General features: G+C 34.9%; 1 protein-coding gene and 1 long non-coding RNA gene across 6 annotated transcripts in view; one reads left to right on the forward strand and one right to left on the reverse strand.

Moving 5' to 3' along the window:
- LOC123544970 (extended synaptotagmin-1-like) overlaps positions 1-23,253 on the forward strand; it is a 153,334-nt gene that overhangs the window by 74,249 nt on the left and 55,832 nt on the right. For 4 of the 5 annotated variants that reach the window (XM_053539902.1, XM_053539907.1, XM_045331155.2 and 1 more), the window contains exons 7-16: positions 368-418; positions 790-914; positions 1,625-1,722; positions 5,526-5,638; positions 15,992-16,098; positions 16,681-16,764; positions 17,762-17,851; positions 18,575-18,710; positions 19,669-19,757; positions 22,198-22,242. In XM_053539902.1, coding sequence (XP_053395877.1) covers positions 368-418; positions 790-914; positions 1,625-1,722; positions 5,526-5,638; positions 15,992-16,098; positions 16,681-16,764; positions 17,762-17,851; positions 18,575-18,710; positions 19,669-19,757; positions 22,198-22,242 — 938 coding nt within the window. The remainder of the gene's footprint in view (positions 1-367; positions 419-789; positions 915-1,624; positions 1,723-5,525; positions 5,639-15,991; positions 16,099-16,680; positions 16,765-17,761; positions 17,852-18,574; positions 18,711-19,668; positions 19,758-22,197; positions 22,243-23,253) is intronic. The other variant, XM_053539906.1, reaches the window with a different exon arrangement.
- Positions 11,537-14,037, reverse strand: LOC123544972 (uncharacterized). Its single transcript, XR_006685218.2, has 3 exons — positions 13,221-14,037; positions 12,771-12,937; positions 11,537-12,308 (listed from the first exon to the last, which is right to left on the reverse strand). It is a non-coding gene; the product is annotated as an uncharacterized LOC123544972 (long non-coding RNA).

Raw genomic sequence — 23,253 nt, forward strand, 5'->3', positions numbered from 1 at the left:
AAACCAGTATTTAACAAGTTTTATATAAAGGAATAGACCAATAAAGGCAGATATTATATATAAGTTACATATCATTGGGGACTATGTGTGTTTGTAGTGGGGGGTGCAGGGAGGTATGCTGTGTTTCAAAAGCAGTCTCTTGTTTACATAACCCAATTAAGTAATTACCAAGTTCCTCATTTTGTGTTTATGATGCCATTATCCATATAAGAGGATACACTTGTCTTTGTAATTTTGTTTGAAATTGACAAATTAGAAGAAATTTGATTCTTTAAAGTAGATGATGTATTTGAGATCGTTGTCTGATAGTCGAGCATTACTGTCCTCTAACAGCTCTTCTTTATACAACAGTTCTTTTCTCTTTCAGCTCAAGGAGTGTTAACTTTACAGTTAAAGGGGACACCATCTGTAAATGCAGGTAAATTGAGATTGTTTTACTGCCCTCAAATTATATATATTTTGTTTCTGTCTGTTCATACTGTTTCAGATAAGTGCAAATGTTGTGTAGTCTGTGTCCTCTAAATTACTGAGTCTCGCATGTCTGACATTTATACAATGTTGTTTTTATTTTCAGACCAGACTTTTGATTATGTGCGCTTTTTTGTCATTTCCAGGAAAATTTATATAACTGTCTGTTGTTGTCCAGTATGTAAAAATGTAATATAAATCAATAAGCCAGCCAGTTGCTATAAATTAGAAAATATAAAGATAATAATCAGGTTTGTAAAACATTGCATTTATTAATAGAGACAGAGATTGATTAATTTGATGTTACTTTGTTTGATTCAGATGAAGATGTTCATTACACAAGGTTACGTGTAGGGAAATGTAAAAGACAGTCAGCAGAGGTTCTAGCAACACAGGCATGGGAAGATTGTTGTTCCTTCTTTATTTATGACATTACTAATGAAAAGGTTTGTTTCTTAAATTACATGATTTTTATGTCTTCATATGGCTTTAAATTATGTTTGAAAAAGTTTCTTTCCCCATCAGCTAACTGCACCCAGAGCACTACTACCATTCTAAGGTGTGGAGTAAAAAAGTGAGATTGGCAACAAGTCTTTTCATTGGTCAGTTTCAAACATGCTGAGAATCCTTAAGTAAGATGCTGAAGTCTGGTACAGACTGGCCTACATACTTAGAGATTTATAATGTTTGATACTTTACTAATGAGCATAGTCTGCTAGTAAGACTGGATGATAAGTTGACCAAGTATGTATTTGCCAATTTAGTTCACTACTTATGTGGAAGTTGTTTGTTTCCTATGAATTATCCTATTACAAACACAGTTTATTCACTCTTCTCATGAGAACTTGCATTAATGGCTGGAAAGTTACCATATTAGGTGAATAGAATTGGTTGGACTACACACCATACAACACAAATTATATTGTTTAAGGTAGTGTTCTGCACATTTGATGAACCGTAAATAATGGCGTAATATCATACTGATAATGTAGAATAAATTTGGACGAGGCATACAGAAATGAAAATCATTCTATGAAATTTATGGCAACCTATGTGTAACTTTCTTTTTGCCCTGTTTATTATTCTCGAGCAGGTGCAATTATTATTTGACCACCTTATGTCACCTTAAACTTAGAACCTGCATTTAATATTTCAGTTGAATATCAAACACAAGTGCAAACGTTTGTTGTCCACGGTGACCTTAGAGCAACATGACCTCAAACTTTCATCATTCCCTTTTAATCTGGAAAAACAGTAAGTATTTTGAATTTAGGGTAAGTAGTAACATAACATCATGTCTGAGCTTGTATTTACCACATTGCCCATATTCTAACTCAACACTTCATCATGTCTGAGTTTATATTTACCTCATTGCCCATATTGTAATCCATTTCATCATGTCCGAGTGTATATTTGTAACATAGTCCATATTGTAACCCATTTTATCATGTCCGAGTTTATATTTGTTACATTTTCCATATTGTAACCCATTTTATCATGTCCGAGTTTATATTTGTAATATTGTCCATATTGGAACCCATTTTATCATGTTGGAGTTTATATTTGTAATATTGTCCATACTGTAACCAATTTTATCATGTCTGAGCTTATATTTACCACATTGTCCACATTCTTACCAAACATGACATCATGTCAGAGCTTATATTTACCACATTGCTCATATTATAGCCCAGTATTACACCAAGTAGTAGTACCTGATCCACAAGTAGGTAACATTTTGATGTGTGGTGATTTCATGTTTTTATACGCCCATCTCTGAAAGAGCGGGGCATATTATGTGAACACCCGTGGCAGGCGGTGGGCAGGCGATCGGCTTCCAAAAGCATGTCTGTTCTCTAAGTCGTACAGTTTTCATCCTATCTTCACCAAACTTGCTGACAATGTTTGTGAGCATAATAGTTCGATAACCAGCAAATTTGTCCCAGGCACTCTTGGATTTAGGCCCTTGAATTACTCGAAAAATGCAAATTTAGTCTTGTTCGCTCTCTGAGTCAAACGGTTTTCATCCGAACTTCACCAAACTTGGTGACGATGTTTGTGGGCATAATATCTCAGCCAAGTTTGATAAACCAAATCGCCTCAGGCACTCTTGGATTATGGCCCTTGAATTACTCGAAATCTGCTAAATTAGCCTTGTCCATTCAAACAGTTTTGATCCGAGATGTATTTTCAATTTCGTTTCACATGGAACTTCATAAATACCTTTATTCCTTCTTACTCTTTTTTGGGGGGGTTAACAAGACATACAAGATTATTACCTTATGATACGTAACTGAATATTTTGTGACAGTCCAGCACTTTTGTTTGGTATCATTTGAAAGAGTTGTGTTTGCTGAACAAGAATTAGTAAATTAGATGACCGTAAATAATATGCAAGAATCATTACAGTCATGTTTTTATGCCCCCGAAGGGAGGCATATGGTTTTTGAACCGTCTGTCGGTCCGTCGGTCTGTCAGTCTGTCCGCAATTTTCGTGTCCGGTCCATATCTTTGTCATCGATGGATGGATTTTCAAATAACTTGGCATGAATGTGTTCCACAGTAAGACGACGTGTCGCGCGCAAGACCCAGGTCCGTAGCTCAAAGGTCAAGGTCACAATTAGACATTAAAGGATAGTGCATTGATGGGCCTGTCCGGTCCATATCTTTGTCATCGATGGATGGATTTTCAAATAACTTGGCATGAATGTGTACTACAGTAAGACGACGTGTCGCGCGCAAGACCCAGGTCCGTAGCTCAAAGGTCAAGGTCACACTTAGAGGTTAAAGGATAGTGCATTGATGGGCGTGTCCGGTCCATATCTTTGTCATCCATGGATGGATTTTCAAATAACTTGGCATGAATGTGTGCCACAGTAAGACGATGTGTCGCGCGCAAGACCCAGGTCCGTAGCTCAAAGGTCAAGGTCACACTTAGACGTTAAAGGATAGTGCATTGATGGGCGTGTCCGGTCCATATCTTTGTCATCCATGGATGGATTTTCAAATAACTTGGCATGAATGTGTACCACAGCAAGACGACGTGTCATGCGCAAGACCCAGGTCCGTAGCTCAAAGGTCAAGGTCACACTTAGACGTTAAAGGTCATTTTTCATGATAGTGCATTGATGGGCGTGTCCGGTCCATATCTTTGTCATTCATGCATGGATTTTAAAATAACTACGCATGAATGTGTGACACAGTAAGACGACGTGTCGCGCGCAAGATCCAGCTCCGTAGGTCAAAGGTCCTAAACTCTAACATCGGCCATAACTATTCATTCAAAGTGCCATCGGGGGCATGTGTCATCCTATGGAGACAGCTCTTGTTTGACTGAGAAATGATAAATCTTGCACTGTAATAACTGGATTTCTGTTGAAGTAAAAAAAAAAAAAACCTATAACATATTTTTGTCATGTAAATAAATTTCCTTTTTCAGTAGACAATGCACTTTCATAGGATGCTAAAATTATGTGAGCTTAACAGGCATCAATATTTGATATATATTAATAGCACTGTTATGTAGAACTTGCTTTTTTGTAGATTCTTAAACTGAACCAGATCTTCATTTACCATCAAATTATATTTGTAAAAAAGGTGTCTGTGAATATCAATACATGAGCTAAATTTGTATGGTTGTGTTCTTAACAGAAGTAATAAAGTGAGTGGATGGGGGTAAAAGGTTCTTCTAACCCAGAATACTGTGACTTCAAACTCAACATAATGTCACAGTCATACTGCTTTTTAAAGGTCCAATATTACTTTTCCACTTAGAATTAATAGAGGGAAATGACTGTTAAGAGTTGTAATGTTTTGTGCTTTGCCATTTGATTTCTTTGTAGTTAAAAACAGTGTTAAATCAGTTGCTTCATTCAGTATACAAGTCCTGTTTGCTTACTTTGTTTTAGAATAAGGTAATGTTTTTAGCTCATCTGAGCAATGCTCATGTGAGTTATTGTGATCACTAGATGTCTGGCTCCTGTCGTCTGTCTGTCAACATTTAGCTTGTGTATGCGATAGAGGCTGTATTTTTCAATTGATCTTCATTAAATTTGGTTAGAATGATTGCCTAGATAAAATCTAGGCCAAGTTCGAAAATGGGTCATTGGGGTCAAAAACTAGGTCACTAGGTTAAATCAAAGTATGCAATAGGGACTGTATTTCTCAGTTGATCTGCATGAAATTTGGTTAGAATAATTGCCTTGATAAAATCTAGGTTGAGTTCAAATATGGGTCATCTGGGGTCAAAAACTAGGTCAAATCAAACAAGAACCTTGTGTATGTGATAGAGGCTGTATTTTTCAATTGATCTTCATAAAATTTGGTCAGAATGATTGCCTTGATAAAATCTAGGTCAGCTTTGAATATGGGTCATCTTGGGTCAAAAACTAGGTCACTAGGTCAAATAAAAAAGAACATTGTGTATGCGATAGAGGCTGTACTTTTCAATTGCTCTTTATGAAATTTGGTCAGAATGATTGCCTTGATGAATTACAATGTTGGGTTCGAATGTGGGTCATCTGAGGTAAAAAGTAGGTCACTAGATCAAATCAAAGAAGAACCTTATGTATGCCATAGAGGCTGTATTTTTCAATTGATCATCATGAAATTTAATCAGAATGATTGCCCTGATGAAATCTATGTTTGATTCGAATATGGGTCATATGAGGTCAAAAAGTAGGTCACTAGATCAAATCAAAGAAAAACCTTGTGTATGCGATAGAGGCTGTATTTTTCAATTGATCTTCATGAAATTTGGTCAGAATGATTGCCTTGATGAAATCTAGGTCAAGTTCGAATATGGATCATCTGGGTTAAAAAAGCTAGGTCACTAGGTCATATCAAAGAAAATATCTGTTTAAACTTGAGAGACCACACTTTTGGTCCAATCCTAATGAAAATTGGCTAGAGTAATTGTTTCCATGAAATTACTAGGTCAAACTTGGTTACACCGTTATGGTGTGTTTCTAAGGTGAGTGACCAAGGGCCATCTTGGCCCTCTTGTCTTAGATATCACTCTGTAAGATATACATTTTCATTACTCTATATTGCTGCAGAATAAATGATGAAATTGAGAATAAAGATGGTAGCAAATTGAGTTTGATGATGGACTACTCACCACTCCCACATATCAACCTTGTGGAGGAGGAGCCAGTCTGTGTTCTACAACGTAAGTAGAGCACTTTCTTTGGTCTATAATATAAACATCTATCAACCTTGTGAAGAAGAAGCCAGTCTGTGTTCTACAATGTAAGTAGAGCACTCTTTTTGTTCTGTAGTATAAACACCAATGAATCTTGTGGAGGAGGAGCCAGTCTGTGTTCTACAATGTAAGTAGAGCACTCTTTTTGTTCTGTAGTATAAACACCAATGAATCTTGTGTAGAAGGAGCCAGTCTGTGCTCTACACATCCACCTCAAAATTGACCAGGATTTTGGGCTAAAATTGGGGGTTCGCATTATACACAGGTGTGCATTATACATGGGAATCATCTTAACTCTGATTAGAATTTTGACAGAGTTATGCCCCTTTTACTGGCAAAGCTCTAATTCAGTCAAGCACTGAGAAAAGTAGAGTGTGCTGTCTTACGGACAGCTCTTGTTTGTGATTTGTGATCTCCAGGTGAGACAAATGTTCTCTGTGATGAGTTGTGGCCTCCAAGTGAGGCATGAATTCTCTGTGATGATTTGTGACACCAGGCAAGACACATAGTCTTTTTGGTCATTTGTGATGTCCAGGTGTGACAAATGTTCTGTGTGATGATTTGTGGCATTCAGGCAAGGCAGGTATTCTCTTTGATGATTTGTGATCTCAAGATGAGGCAAGTTTTCTCTGTGATGATTTATGATCTCCAGGTGAGGCAAATAGTCTCTTAGGTTATTTGTTATCTCCAGGGGAGGCAACAGTTCTCTTTGATGGTATGTCTGAAGTGAGGAGCTTATGGAGTTAGGGGGCATTTGATTCATTTATATGACTCATTAATTTTCTAAAGATGTTAGATTCTGTCTGGTATATGTTTGGATCATTTATATTCCTAGGTAACCCAAGTATTTTAGCTCACACTCTGGCTGCCTCAAACATTGGGTGTTTTGCTGTTGTGCAGAAATAACTACATTTACAAAGACAGATCAAAATTTTTTATTTGAATTACACATTTCTCAGACGTCTCATTTTTTTGGAACCAATGGAATATTATTTTATATTAAATTTCAAGTGTTATCTCACGAGAACCTTTCTTTTCATGACAGATAATATTCCCCTCATGGTTGCCTTTTGAAAGAAAATATTAAAGATAGTTATAGTAGGAATAGAGTGGTTATAATTTTCTGTGTTTAGCTTTAATGGCAATGCATAAGAGAAAGATTTATATAATCACAGAAAAAATCCTTTGTGCAAGATTGAAATCTTAAACTTTTATCTTGAGAATTTTTGTAATATTGTCCAAGTTTTTATTATGGCTTCCGTGATATTAGTTTGTGGTAATCATTTATGCTATTCATTTGGAGAAGGTGAAGGTAAGTTTTATTTAATGTTACATTTGATCAACAGGCAACATGAGCTACAGAAAAAGATGCTTACCTAGGCTTATATTAAGGTCTGGTGCAACAATTAATTACTGCATGCCAAGCAAGGGAGCTAGCTGCCAGTACAGTTTTTTCATGCCTTTGGTGTAGTGTAATCAGGAACCTAACCCCTAACCTCCCACACTCAGAATGGACAGTCTAACATTGTGCTAGTGAGGCTCTAAAGGAAAGGATGAATGTTTGATGTCCTTATATACTCCTAGTTTTGCATTCATTACGTAGCTGAAATATTGTTGAAAAATGATATTAAATATAATATCACCAGAGCAAAAAAAGTAGGAAGAATGCTTGCTTTTGCTGAACTTGTTGTATTAAAGCTACTTGCCCTCAGTTTTCATCATTCATCTCCACCAAAGTTTGCATAGAATGCATATATGGCACTAAAAAATGATAAAGTGGGCAAAATGAAAGTTGAATACAAAAACAAATGCAGGAAGAATGTAAATTTTCCACATTATTTCAAAAGGGTCACAATGATTTACTACCTACTGCACAATATTTTTTGTTATTTATAAGAATGTTTTGCAAAAATCATGTCAGTAAGTTTGTACAAGTACAAAATTTTAATGTAGACACTCACTCTCAGAGTACCCACTTTTTATGGATTTTTGAGAAAAATTATTTTTTGCCGAAAATGTGTGGGTTTGTCACTGTATGATATTGGTCAGAGACCACTAATTTAACTTTCTTACTGGTCTGACTAAGTCCAGAAGATGGTCTGGAAATAAGCTAAGGCTTTGATCAATCATCTCATTAAACCCTGATAGTTTTAACTTAACCAAAAATTGACCTCTTCTCTTTCCAAGATAGCTGGTCACAGAGAGTTTTTTGTCGAGCCCACTCGTGGAAGCGAAGATATAGTTGTCCAGATGTCTGTTCGGTGTATGTGCGTGCGTCCGTGCGTGCATGCATCCATCCATAACTTTGACCTGCATGGAGCAGTCTCATTTATATTTGGCCTGAATGTTAACCTCAGTGTCATGCACAAACTGCAGGTTCCTATCTCAAAGGTCAAGGTCACACTTGGAGGTCAAAGGTTAATTTCAATAATGACTTTGTTTGGAGCATTTCTTTTTCATGCATGGAGGGAATTTGATGTAACTTGACACAAATGTTCACAACAATGTGACGGAATGTCATGCTCAAGAACCAGGACCCTAGATCTAACGTCAAGGTCACACTTAGAGGTCAAAGGTCAGATACAAGAATGACTGACCAGAGCATTTGTTTTTTCATGCATGGAGGGATTTTAATGTAACTTGGCACAATTGTTCACCATCATGAGACGGAGTGTCATGTGCAGGAACCTAGAATTACTTCCCTTTTTTGTTACTATATATAGCTTATTTTGTAACTTTTTTATTAGCTCACCTGTCACGAAGTGACAAGGTGAGCTATTGTGATCGCTTGATGTCCGTCGTCCGTCGTGCGTAGTCCGTCGTCTCGTCGTCAGTCGTGCGTCAACAATTTCTAAAAAAATCTTCATCTTGAAAACCGCTGGGCAGAATTACACCAAACTTCACAGGAATGATCCTTGGGTGGCCCCCTTTCAAAATTGTTCAAAGAATTGAATTCCATGCAGAACTCTGGTTGCCATGGCAACCAAAAGGAAAAACTTTAAAAATCTTCTTCTCAAAAACCAGAAGACCTAAAGCTTATATATTTGGTGTGAAGCATTGCCTAGTGGACCTCTACCAAGTTTGTTCAAATCATGACTTCGGGGTCAAAATTGACCCCGCCCCAGGGGTCACTTGATTTTACATAGGAAAATCTTAAAAAATCTTCTCAAAAACCAGAAGACTTAGAGCTTAGATATTTGACATGTAGCATTGCCTAGAGGACCTCTACTAAAGTTGTTCAAATCATGACCCCGGGGTCAAAATTGACACCGCCCCAGGGGTCACTTGATTTTACATAGATTTCTATAGGAAAATCTTCAAAATTTTTAAAAGAATAAATCAAAAGGCCTAGAGCTTAGATATTTGACATGTAGCATTGCCTAGTGGACCTCTACAAAATTTGTTCAAATCATGACACCCAGGATCAAAATTGACCCTGCCCCAGGGGTCACTTGATTTTACATAGGAAAATCTTCAAAAAATTTCTAAAAATAAACCAGATGGCCTAGAGCTTAGATATTTAACATGTAGCATTGCCTAGTGGACCTCTACTAAAGTTATTCAAATCATGACCCCGGGGTCAAAATTGACACCGCCCCAGGGGTCACTTGATTTTACATAGATTTCTATAGGAAAATCTTCAAAAAATTTCTAAAAATAAACCAAAAGGCTTAGAGCTTAGATATTTGACATGTAGCATTGCCTAGTGGTTCTCTACCAAGTTTGTTCAAATCATGACCCCGGGGTCAAAATTGACCCTGCCCCAGGGGTCACTTGATTTTACATAGGAAAATCTTCAAAATATTTCTTAAAATAAACCAGAAGGCCTAGATCTTAGTTATTTGACATGTAGCATTGCCTAGTAGACTTCTACAAAAGATTTTCAAATCATGACCCCCGGGGTAAAATTGGCCTGCCCCAGGCGTTACTTGATTGTACATCGGAAAATCTTCCAAAAAATTTCTAAAAATCATCAGTTTGACATTTGAAACATGTAGCTCTTATTACTCAGGTGAGCGATCCAGGGTCATCATGACCCTCTTGTTACTGGTCGTAGGAAAAATCAAGACCACTTTTCTGTAGTACAATATGCATGTTACATCCAATTTTGAGGTGTATTTTGACCTATCTCTACTAGTAAGGACTTTTGTGCTGACTTAGATTTTTTTAAAGATTTACTTTCCTTTGTTGTTACTATAAATATTAAACTTATATTGTAACTTTTTGCAATCATTTTTTTTTCCATAAATGTTTGCCTAAATAAGACAGGGTGCCATGTGCAACTCCCAGTCCTTTTGACAGCTAGAGGGCTCGACATGTTGCCCATGGGCATCTAGCTTACTAAATATGTGTATTGAAAAAAAGTGATGCACTACACAATTTTTCCATTGTGCCATTGTAAACAGGAAGTCAGGTCATTTTTGATCAAGTATATCTATTCATATGGCTTTGTATTGTTTTTTCTCCTTCAAAACTAAAATGATTCTTACAAAAAATATAAGTAGATACTTAGGTGTCAGTTGGAAGTGGCTGGATACATGTCAGAATTTTGTTATGGAAGTATAAGGAAAAAGAATTGGTGATAAGATTTCACAATGTTTTCGTTCTAAATGAAAGAAGTCATCAATATCTTCTGTAACTTTGTGATAATCAGTCATTGTTTGGTGTAAGGTGTCAGAGCTCATAGGAAAATCATCTAGTAATTGTAACAATTTGTTCAGAGGACAGAAATGTTCTCGTTTTCTTAAACTAATTTGAGGCTATTTGTGATATCTCAGAAGGGAAACAATAAAATCAAATGGTGGAGAAGCATTTTATTTTCTTAGTTGTTGTGACTGTAGCATCATTCTGTGAACATTATAGATTTTCAATCAGTAACTTATTCCTGGTACAAAATGGAAAAAAATTACTTCCATTTCTTTCTTCTCATCTCGATTTATAAAATCATAAACTGAATTATTACTTGACTAACCATCTCTGTAAGGGACAGATTATTTTTTTGAGAAATTCTCCCTAATTTTGCAAGAACCAAACATATGTTATACTTCTTTCTACAGACATAATGTTTGGATGGTAATATTAAATAGAAACTTTTAAAGTGTTAAGGGTACTTTGAATCATTCTAGTTATTTTTTGTAAAAGAAAATCCCTTTGTACAAATGGAACCATTATGACAGAATTAGCAAAAGGAATTCATTCCAACTGCTGACAATTGTGCTTGTTGCTTTTGAGCATTCACTTTGCAGATGAAACTGTTGTATAACCAGAGTTTTGTCAGTACCTGCTCCTGAGGTTACTAAATGATATGAGCCATGCCATGGGAAAACCAACATAGTGGGTGTGCGAACAGCATGGATCCAGACCAGCCTGCGCATCCGCGCAGTCTGGTCACCCGTCTGTACTTTTTCCATGGAAAGCTTGGAAAAACAGCTTGGAAAAAAACCATGGAGTATTCGGACTCTTTTATTTTGAAAGATTTTGACCAAAGAAAAAAAATCAGGGAATAAAACCTCGGAAACCTTGGCGTAATAACCTCGTAAAATGCACATGCATGGAAACCTTGGAGTATTCGGACAACTTCCGTGGTACTTAACCGTGGATATTTTCCGCAGCAAAAAACCTTGGATTTTTTCCATGGATAGAAACCTCGGAAACCTTGGAGTATTCGGACAACTTCCGTGGTTTTAAACCTTGAATATTTTCCGTGGTAATAAACCTCGGAAACCTTTGAGTATTCAGACCAAATCCGTGGTACAAAACCTTGGATATTTTCCATGGTACAAAACCTCGGATACTTTCCATGGTAAAAAGGCCCGGAACTCTTGCAGTTCTCCGTGTTTTTTTTCCGTGGTCCATAAACGAAAACCACAGAAATCCTTGTAAAATATCCAAGGTTCTAAAAACTGAGAAGCATATAAAATGTTCTCAGTTTTAAAAAACCACGGAAACCTTGGAAAATTTCCCAGGTTGAAATTTTCTTTGAATTTTTGAGTAGAGAAGTCTGAAAATTAATTTGAATTTAAATTCACATACCCAGGGGAACATGCAGTTGAAAATCGGCATGGAATTCTTTGAAAATTCATTGGAAATCATTGCAGTAAAGTTCAAGGAATTTCTAAGCATTCTTTGCAAAAGTTTGGAAAAGTTTGATGGAAAACCATTGGAAAACATTGCTGGTATTGACACAAATTTCCAGTGAATTCCTATGAATTCAATTGAGATTTGTTATGAAAATCCAAACAATTTCAAAGAATTGCAACGTAGAAAAAGATTGAAAATCTTTGGCATTTCTGAATTAGGCCTGGCACTGAGGAAAAGTGGAAAGAAAAAAAAAAGAAATATTATTACAAAATTATTTTAATAAAATATTGAGACAGGTCTGGGTTTCAAAAACACAAAAAGTATAAAATTCAAAGGGGAATAACACATCTGCCAGCAGCTTTTACATCTGTGGTTAAGAAAAATAAAAATTTACTTAGCTTAAACATGAAAATTAAACTAAAAGATATATTAAATATCAAAATAATTTGATAGAAAATTTTTTAGAGTATCATAGGCTCAATACAAGGTGGCATCAGAATGTCTCTTTGCTTTTCCAAAACCATCACCAGTGTCAGGAACTTCATTCCAGCCATTTCTGAAAATGATATAACATAATTATAGAAACAAATTATATTAGTAATTGCGATTAAAATATAATTTTAGGTAATACAGTATTTGTAACCTAGTATAGTAGTATGTGAAATGACAACTCTAAAGCCAGTTTTAATTTGTAGTTACCATTTAAACATTCTACATGTATCAAAACCATTTATTTATTTATTTATTGGACACTGAAAAGAAAATATTAAGAGCACCGCCTGTGTGTACTATCCCTCATCTGTGTAAGAGCTTGACCATACAATAATGCAAGTTTATTTTTTAATCAGACAAGCTTAAAAAGAAATTTTAGAATTTAGAACTGACAAAAAAATAATGTCATAAAATGTTGGTGTAATGATCAACCTGTCAGTGTGATGTTAATATCAACAAAATAAATAATTTATCAACCTTTTATAGTAATTGTATAGTATAAGACAGTTTGCAAATTTTAACTTACGCATTATAGTTGAAATATTCTGTAATTAATGCTTGATCCTTGATGGAATTTCTGCCTGTGATCTCATATCATCCTGTAGCATAGTCACTGAAGCCATCTGATTTCTCTGACTACATCATTACATACATAGGCATACTTCAAATAACTAGATATGCACACTCTTTCATCTGAAAATGTTTAGTCAGAGGTTCAAAGTGATTTTACTAACATATTTGTACTTATAACAAGTAATTAATTATTGAAAACTGCAACAATTAAGTATGCATAAACTGTTTTCTCAGAAGCAGTATAAATTATCATTCAGTCATATATCTGAAAAAGTTACCTGTAACCAGGTGAAAGTTCAGTTTACTAAGATGAATAAACTTCCTGCCTCAGTCAGTTTATTCTAGACCTGTGACATATAGCTTTAAAACTTAAATTTTACATTAGAAAGTTTGATGTTCTTACCTGATATCTCTCTAAAAGCATTTTAGAGTTTCAAGTGAGCTCTATTCTGTTTGCCTCCAACAACATGAACAAACCTGTTTACATTCAAATTTTTGTATTCATGAGCCATTTTCTTTGGTACAATATAGTTACTGAAGGGAATATATAGAATGTTCTTAAAATATAGAAATATACAGTTCATGGGGAAATTTGACCATTTATTTGCTCACAGCAATACACAGCAGTAATTTTGCAAAGGTCACATAAAAAAAAAAAAAAAACCCAAGCAGAAATATTGGGATTATTTTTTGGGGTACAGGTGTAAAATGGCTTCAGAAGCCTGTATTTTCATTGGTCCTTATCTTGATCAGATAAGCTATATCTCTGTGTGTTAACACATCTGTATACATTGAACAGCAGTATATTAATTGGCTGTAAAAGCAAGATAATTAATCACTGCCAATCATCAAAAGAATAGACTTATTCAGTTATGATGATGTAACATTATATTAAAAGCATAATATCATTTACAATTTATTGTACTTATGACATGTCTTTTAATGCCTATTATCAGGTGCTGTTGTTTGAGGTGTTCAATAACCAAAAAATAAATAGCTTCAATTAAATAGGGCCTTAATAATTTTCAATGATATATCTTGTTACATTAATTATAATTTATAAATAAAATGATAGAATTCTAATTTACATCCTTTTAATACACAAAATGTAAACATTAACATAAATTTTAATTAGTTAGATTCCTTGTTTCATTTCAGTTAATTTGAATACCTAAGTATAATCCAAACAAATCTTGAGATTTTCAAAATGAATGAATTCTTTGCTGCAATTTAATATTATTTTAAGTGGTCTTTGTTTACAGACTGTCTCTGTAAACTGGTTAAATAATTCATTGATAATGGTCTGACTGGAGAAAAAAATTATGGTCTTTTCAGACAGGTTTTGTAAAAGTGGTCTTTGTTTGCAGGTGGTCTTTTAACACAGGTTTTGACTGTATTCACAATTTCCATAATTGTGAAAATTGAGGGCTGGCTTAAATAATAATTATGTATGAATATATGCATGTGCAAATAATGCATTATAAATGAGAATATATAGAACAGGATTTTCATATTCACAAAATTTCAATCGTGAAAGGGTATCTGATTTTACAGTATTTGAATGAATATTCTTTTGAATTAATAGCTGCATAAATATTGCACTCCATGGTTAAAATATGTCTAAAATATCTAGCTAAAATTCTAGCTATCAGTGTGGACTTAGTCTAAATTTTTCACGGAAACATTCCGTGCCCTTTTTCCGTGCCAAATTTTGACTAAGTCAAAATTCTTTGTGCTAAAATTTTCCTAAGTGTGAGTTTCCGTGCTTAATTTTTTCTAAGTGTTAGAATTTCTTCATCTTAAATTTTCTAAGTGTCAGATTCCAAGGTTTTTTCCCAAGCTTTTTCAGTTTTCCATGGAGTTTTGATGGCATTGCCAAGGATTTTTTCCGAGAATAGTAAGAAAATGCACGGAAAGTAGCAACCACGGCAAAAATCCATGTAAATCTTACATGAAAACCTTGAAATTCCATGGAAGTTTTATTACTTTCCATGGTTTTTTCAACAAGACCACGGAATAAGTACAGACGGGTAGGCTCCATGCTGTTCGCTTTTAAAGCCTATTGGAATTGGAGAAACTGTTAGCGAACAGCATGGATCCTGACCAGACTGCGCGGATGCGCAGGCTGGTCTGGATGCATGCTGGTCGCACACCCACTATGTTGGTTTTCCCATGGCATGGCTCATTTGTAAATTTATTTCCAGTGTATATAATTGCCAGACATACAGAAAATTCTTACCAATGCAAGGTCAGGTGCCATTTTTAGTGTTAATATTCACTGTGGTCTACCATGGTGCTGTGTTGACCATGGTTATTTTCACCACGTTTGACAAAAGTCAGCCATGGTCAACCATAGTAATACTGGTGACCCTCTTTTCTGTTATGGTTGACCATGATCACAACAATGTTATTTTCATGGTTTTGGATGGTTGACCATGATAAAGCATGTTAGACCATCAAAAACTGTTGTGACTGTGGTCATCCATAGTTGTTATTTCACCTGGGCCATATTGAAAATTTCAGATGGCTAGAAGTGGAAGTTTAGTCATACCCATAATGTTTAAATGTATTTTTTCGTTTATATTAGATATTTCCTCAATAATGAATAGATTACAAACTATTGTATGCAGTTTGATATAGATGACAGAAACTTAGAATTTTCTCCATTTAGAGACACTCGGGCCATTTTTGATCAAGACAGAACCTTCTTTAGACAGTCATCTTTTCAAATTTGTTTGTCTTATGTTGAAATGATTACACAGACATCTTCCTTGGATGACCATCTACTAAGACTGTTCATAATATTCTGACTTGTGATGAAACATGGTTGCTAGGGCTAAAACATAAAACAAACTTCAAATGCCATCTCATCCTAAACCTGTGATCTGATTTTGAAATAATTTCACAAAAATGATTCTTGGGTTACCCTCTGCCAAAATAAATAAAAACCGTCTTGTATTGTCCAAAAAAAAGAAAACCAACATAGCTGCCAGGAATAGGTCTAATTTTCTGTATAATCATGACTATGAAAATTTTGAAAATCTGCTCTCTGAATTTGGAGGTCATATTTCAAAGCTGCTTGGCAGAAATGTTTCTTGATAAACTGGTTTGAAATGTGATACTCTGGTGATTGATGTAGGGCTATCATAATATTTAAACTATCTTTCGTCACAGGATCTGGTGTATTATATGTATGTGTGCACAGTGCCAGCAATGTTATTGCCATGGACAAGTCAGGGTCATCAGATCCTTACTGTGTTGTCTTCTGTGACAGGAGAAGGGTAAGACTTAAATATCCACCTTCAGCTTTAACTCACTAATGCAGTTTAAGGTATAGGTTTAAGATATTAACTGTTTTAATGCTTACTCCAATTATAGTTTTAGCCCTTACCCTGCTAAATTTCTGTAATGAACTTGTCCCTCTTTCAATTTGGACAGTGCCATTAACTGTTAAAAGGGGTGCTTACCAAAAAAGATACTGGCAAACAGTGCAGATCATCTAGATGCAGATGATCTACACTGGTTGCAGAGGCAGAATCAGTTATGTCCAGCATGATACGGGTTAAGCATTATAGACTTTGGATGGATGTATACCTATAGAAATGGCAAGTGCCGCTGATACTTCCATGCAAATCAGCACAAAATACCTTTACTTATGTTTTTAGTCAAATATAGTAACCATCAACTGGGAAAAAAACAAAGAACAAAATGATTTTTCTTGTTTTCAGTTGTTAGTTTTAGGCCTTATGTACATGTAGCTGATGTAAACCTGTAGGTGTTCCCATTTCTTGGCTGCATTTGAGATTAGGGTTCAGTTTGTACATTTTTCACAGGTTAACACTAACTATTTATTTTATTGCTAGGTGCTGACTACTCCATATATACTCCAAAACAGGAACCCTTCATGGCAGTCCCAGACAGAATTCTTTGTCAGGGATTTTTCTCAGGTAATTCAGAAAATATACAGTAAAAACTCCCTCAGTGACACCTTGGAGGAGCAAATACAATTGTACACAGTTGGATTATCTTTTCTGTTTAGACCTGGGCCCATATTCTTCACTGTTTTAAAGTCTTAAACTTTACACAAGAAAGGAAAATATTCAATTTGTCATAATTTTGTTTATAGCTCATTTATACTGATGAAATTTTGCTGAGTTGTTTGTAAATATTGCAAAGTGTTCCTTTACTCTCTGTATTAACTTAATACTGATAGAGCAAAAAGAAAATTTACCATTTGAAAATCAATGTTTCAAACTTAAAACTTTGGTGAATATATGCACTGTTCCTCAACCTCTTCAGGGTAATATTATATAACAAATTTTATCAGGAACTTTACTCGGGGAATAAATGTGATTGTTTTTTAAAGCTTTTGTTTTGACATATTCTTTGTTGAGGATGACTTTACTGAGAAAATTGGAAATGCTTGTCTGCTAGTCCATCTGAGTTGGCAGAGCATTAAGGCAAGTGGTCATGAGGTCAGTCCAATGGTGAAGCAGATCTCCTAAATCATTTGTCTCCCTCCTGTAATTTATAAGATGAAGTTGTGAACAGATCAGTTCAAGTACAAAACCCCTGAAACCTTTACAAAGTTAACTGACTACTGTGTTATTTCTTGAAAAACTATTGAACAATAGCGTTTAATCCATACCAAACAAACAAGCAAATGATTGAAAAGGAATCATAGTGTTACTTTTGTTTACTCAGATTTATCCGGTAATTATGTTTGTAAAGAAAGAATTTGCTGAAATACAGGTATAAAATTATTAAAAAATAATGCTTTGATTGATTATAACTGGAAGTCTCTAAAACATGTGCTATAAAGAACCTAATATGTGTTATGTTGAAGAATTATTATTACATCACAAGTTTTCAACTCTTAAAGCAAAGACAGTTGTATATTATAACCCATACTTGGATGATTTGATTGAAGGTTATATATTACAGTGCCAGCTGTCATTCTATGTGTTTGACTGGGATGGTACTAACACCATTGATGACGATTTTCTTGGATCAGCTATGTATGCCATGTCTGAGGTAAGTTATTGCTTTGGCTTACATACTATACTGGATTTAAGTCCAAGGTAAATAAGTTTGTTGATATATCTGTGAGACGTTATTGATTTGGTACATTTTCCTTTTCCGAACTTATCCAGTTACAAGGCATTGTATAGAAGGTCTGAGGAAATTCAGTTTCTTGAAATTTATGCCATGTCTGAGTTTAGTGATTGCTTTGGTATATATGCCAGCTCTAAGATCTGCCAGTTCAAATTTAATTAAACCAGTGTGTTGAAATGTATACTGTGACAGAGCAGTCATTATTTTAGGATATTTGCTATTTCTAAAAAGTCTTCATGTCTCAGTCAAGTCATTGTATTGATATTTTTGCTTTGTGCATTTAGGCACATGTCTGGCATCTTTGAGTCAGTGTTTAGGCACTCTTATGCCCTGTCAGAGGTAAATCAACACAGACAGGCATGGACTGGTATGTTTGTCTTAAAATGAATCAGTGCATTGTTTGTTTTGCTAAGTTTCTTTGCAAGTACATTTGTAGATCTTTGAATCTCAAGAAAATATGAGATCCTTAAATTTATGTACCTACTGTGAGAAATTTCCATATCAGAGTAAACAAAAAAACAACTGTGCATTTATTCATTCTATTACCTGTATTATACTGTATTAAAACTGGTCACTGAAACTTCAGCTACACTTTAAGTCATAAAACATAGATATGTAACCTCATGTTTATACTATTTTCAGAAAGAGCCATGTGTACTTAACAAGGCACTTGTCCTTGGTTACAACAAACAGGATGAAGGTCATGTGACAGATATGTCGCTAGGGCAGATATATGTATCCCTCATCTTCAGACCAGTGCCTTCAGTTGAAAGATCAGGTAATATTTATACTGTTCCCATAAATTAATGGTGGGCAAGCCCCCATTGTTTTCAAAAAAAAGTGTCAGTGTCACCTGTCCATGGCAGTGATCATTTTAATCATATGACAACTTCGCCTTAAAGGTATAAAACAGAAAGGAAAATATTAGAACTGTTGCTCATACAATATTCTAGACAACAAGAAGTGCACTGACTGTTATATTGATGCTGGTCAGCATGCAGTTGATAGATATGTTAAGAGAAGGAGAGGGAGAGATGGCATATATGATGTAATTTTGTCCTTGGAATGCATTTGTTAGAACTTTGCTGGGCTTAAGACCGTGCTACCTTGTCTTCCAGTCAAGAGAATCCAGAACTGAATTTTCCACGGACCCTGGTTTGAGAGTGATTCTGATAAACTTCAGATGTTATGGTAATTGAATAAAAAAAATTGTTTCATCAATGCAGAGTTTTTATTTTTGCTAGAGGTGTGGCCTTAATGGTCAAGCAGTTAAAGACATGGGCATCAAATGACTAGCCCCTCCCCAATGCCAGTCAGAAAGGTTGACTAAGTTGCCTAGCTGGCTTTCACAGGGATGTTTGTTATTCTCAGTAGTTTTAGGACGCTTGGGACAGGGTGATAATTTTTGACTGGTCAAGGTTGGGGAATGGCGACTATGAAATATCAGATCATAAAATAAGCCAGTGAGTAAGGATAGTGCCAGCATATGCCTAAAAGATGTCAGAATGGCACTAAATAGCTTCTTTCACTGTCAAAGCTCGGGATCCACTATAAGAACAAAGTTATAAAAGAGACAACAGCACACATACATGCAAGTATGTACACATGAAAAAAAAAAACAGACAGAAAAAGCATAGAAAAGTTTTAAGAGGGATTTAAGTCCATGAACATTATTTTGGTAAAATCATATTTGACTTATGTACTAAAAGTTTGCTTGTTGTAATTTTTCTTTACAGAGAGGTATAGATTAACAAGTACAGATTCTATGAACAACAACAACAACGAGTTCCTGTATGTAGAGGACATGGTATCGCCTGGTACCCTGGTATGTAAACTCTTTTCCTATGATAAACACATTCTTCTGTTCATTCTTCTGACCATGTTAGTCCCAATACAGTTGACCCCTTGTTTTTTTTTAGTGAAAGCATTATCATTTGTTTGAGACTACATTTCTTGAGTTTCCTGACTGTGCAGATCCATAAAGTAACATTTGAATGAACAAATAAGTAAAGGGCAATTTTTATCATATCAATTTAAAACTATGAATTCAAAAAAAATAGTATGGTAGTTTTATCCAAAATAACAAAATTAAATTATTTCTTTATAATTTGGGATCAAAATAAAACAGCAAAAAACGTCTCTTTCAGCATTTGATGTGAACATTGTTTTTATTTTTTGTACGCCTGTTTTGGAAAAGTGGGATATATTATGCAATTATCCTTTAGTTTCCCGTGGATGAGAGGCTGGGCAGTTGGATGACCAGATGAAATCGATGTCAGCTTTTTCTTCTCAGAACTAAACTGAACTTGTACAAAGTGTGTATTTCATAAAATCTAGGTCAAATTTGATAGCTGTTTATTGCATGGCCATAGCATCAGTCAGACTTGACAATGTCTGCTCAGTAACTAGAGTTATTTTCTTTGATGTCAACTTAACTTATACAGAAGAGGTATTTCTATAAAATACAGTCAACTTTATTAACCACTCTGTTCAGGCCAGTGTCTCCAGGTTTATGATCCATTAAATGGTCAAAATTGATAGTGTTTGTTCGATTGCTAGTATAATTTTTCTTTGATGTCAACCATACATATACAGTAAAATGAAAGTCAAATTTAGTTGCTAGCCATATTAGAACATGTGCACATAATGTGACAAATATGGTAACAATCCTTTAATTTTTCCACAGTTCTAGTTGTCAGTAACTATGGAGTTCATCAGTTTTTAAGAGAAACACATTCTTAGATGAAAGGAGAATTTAAATTGATCTCAGTTCTAAATGCAGTAGAAAGCTTCCATATAAGAAGATGACGTGCTGTTTGTATCTAGTAATTGACTTTCCTTCCAAAGGAAAGCTTTACTGGCATAATTGGATATTTAACATGATGATTGACTTTAAAGTGACTCATGATGTCTGGATTAAAAACCAAGTCTATCCAAAATTTGTAAAAAGTGTATGTTGGTATAAAAACACTGTCATAATTATATGAAAACACTTACTGCTGGAAGTTGAAAGAGGATGAGCAAAATGATTGGTTTACCCATGGTAGAATTTTTTTTAAAAAGCCAAGAACTGTATGATTTGCTTGATTGCTTTTCCTTTAAGAAGAAAATCTTTTGAGAGTTTGACACTTTGTGCAAATAGTCCTTAAGAAGATTAAATTCAGTAATGTGCCTTCAGGAAAATGAAGCTTAGTCTATGCTGGTTTATGAACTCTTACAAAGAACTAATGTTTCTAAGCCAGACAGATTTACCTCCCATGCTAGTTAAATCACTTAGAACAGTTTTATGTTTGGTTTCAAATACTTGACATTGTTTTGTATATTCAGTGATGTCATCTAAAAAAACAACATGATATACACTTAGAAATAATCAAAGTATCAGATTTTGAGAGCACCTGCATATATTGCCATAAACAGCTTTTCTTTGTGAAGAAGAAGGCATATAATGTTTTGCTTATGTCATTTGGTTTCTGATCAATACGTTGGGTCTAAGCTGTCAAACTTAATAAGTCAGAAGATGATCCCAAATTTCCAAGGTTGATCGTCTATGGTTATTAAATTGCCGTTATTGTTATGAAGTTCAATAGTTCAAAGGTAAAGGTCACTTTCACCTTGAGACTGAAAAACAGCCTTTGATTAATTAATTAAGGAGCTTAGGCTTACGGCATCAAACTTTATAAGTTGATTGCTGTGTTCAGTGAATGACTGCAATTGATTTGGCGCAAAAAGGCTAAAAATTGAGATCACAGTGTCCTTGGCTTCTAGTCAATAACTGGAGAACGCTTGAGTTTACAGCTGTCTTTACTTTTAGGATGATTTGCCTGCGGTTCAGCATTTCAAAGGATTTTTGGTCCAAGTGATCTTGTGACGGTTATACTGAAACTGTGTTGTATACCCAGTAGTTTCCAGCAGTTAATCCTGGGGGCATGAGTATTTCACAAACAGCTCTTTTACAGCCAAAGTAGCATAATTTGGCATTTCATACTGTAAATGGCTTACATTGGCATTTTATTTCTGTAAATGTCTTGGCTGGGCATGTTATTACTGTAAATGGCTTGCCTTGGCATTTTCTTACTGTAAATGACTTCCCCAGAGCATTTTGTTACTGTTTATTACTTGCCAGGGTATTTACAGTGGGTAAATGGCTTGCAAGTGCATTCATTACTAAAAATGGCTTGCCTGGCATTTATTTATGTAAATGGCTTGTCTAGGCATTCTTGATTAAATATACAGGTGAATTTAAAGAATGATTTGTCTATCATCAGAGTATCATTGATCATGTGCAAAGGGCCAATGGTAACGATGAACAGGTAATCAGTCATATATTGCTATATTGTCCTCTGTAATCTCTAGATACAGGTATATGTTATATACTATGTTGCAGGGCATTATGCATGCATGCTTTATATGGAATATACTCAAGGCTTGTAACATGGTATGCATGGGTTCTTGGCAAACTGTTTATTATAAATTGTATGTTGATAAGAAGATTATATTTACAGTCAAATCTATAAAAGTAAACATTGCAGATAAAACCTTTGGCAAAGACTGGAAGGGAATAGCACAAGAACTATTTCTCCCTTTTGGAAAATACTTTTGGAATCAGGTTTTTATTCATGAATGTAACTTGATACAGGAAGTTTTGGACAAAAAGGGCAAAAAGAAAATTGACCATTTAAATCAGAGACTCTAATTATGCTTATAACATGGGTGAATATGGCTCTGTAGTCTAAACAGTTTTATTTTTAGTTCCTTTTTGTCTATCTACATCACACTTCATACAAAGATGGCTAATGAAAAATGAATATCCCATAGTCTTTACAACAATTAATGCAGATCTAGGACTGGTACCTGGTCCGTACATTATCATTTTTCAGTCATGTCATATTCAGACAATAGATAGACTGGTTCTGATCCTCCAGCTTGGGGACAAGTGTATAATTGCATGAAACAAAGCCTACTAGATTTTAAGACTTAATTATATTTCAGTTTTACATTTTGTTTTGATTAGGTAATTGATGCGAACCACAGAATTAAAAAGAAGAAGGTACAAGTTTTGTCATCACCTAGTGTCCCAGGACCGAGTGTCATTATGTGTTGTCTTGAAAAATAATGTTGTCAGTTTCACCTTGTAAAGTTACAGTACTAGTAAACAGCCAGTGCTCTTGCTAGCTTTACATGACTGTTTCCGAAAAGCAACTTTATCTTCCATTAAAGGGAGGTAACAGGCTTTCACAAAAAAGCTGCCTGGTTTAAGATATAAGTTGTTTTATGGAATAAACTCTTGCTAATATACTTTCTATGAGCACCATTATCTTTAT

This window comes from Mercenaria mercenaria, chromosome 1 (genome assembly GCF_021730395.1).
Source record: "Mercenaria mercenaria strain notata chromosome 1, MADL_Memer_1, whole genome shotgun sequence".
NCBI lineage: Eukaryota > Metazoa > Mollusca > Bivalvia > Venerida > Veneridae > Mercenaria > Mercenaria mercenaria.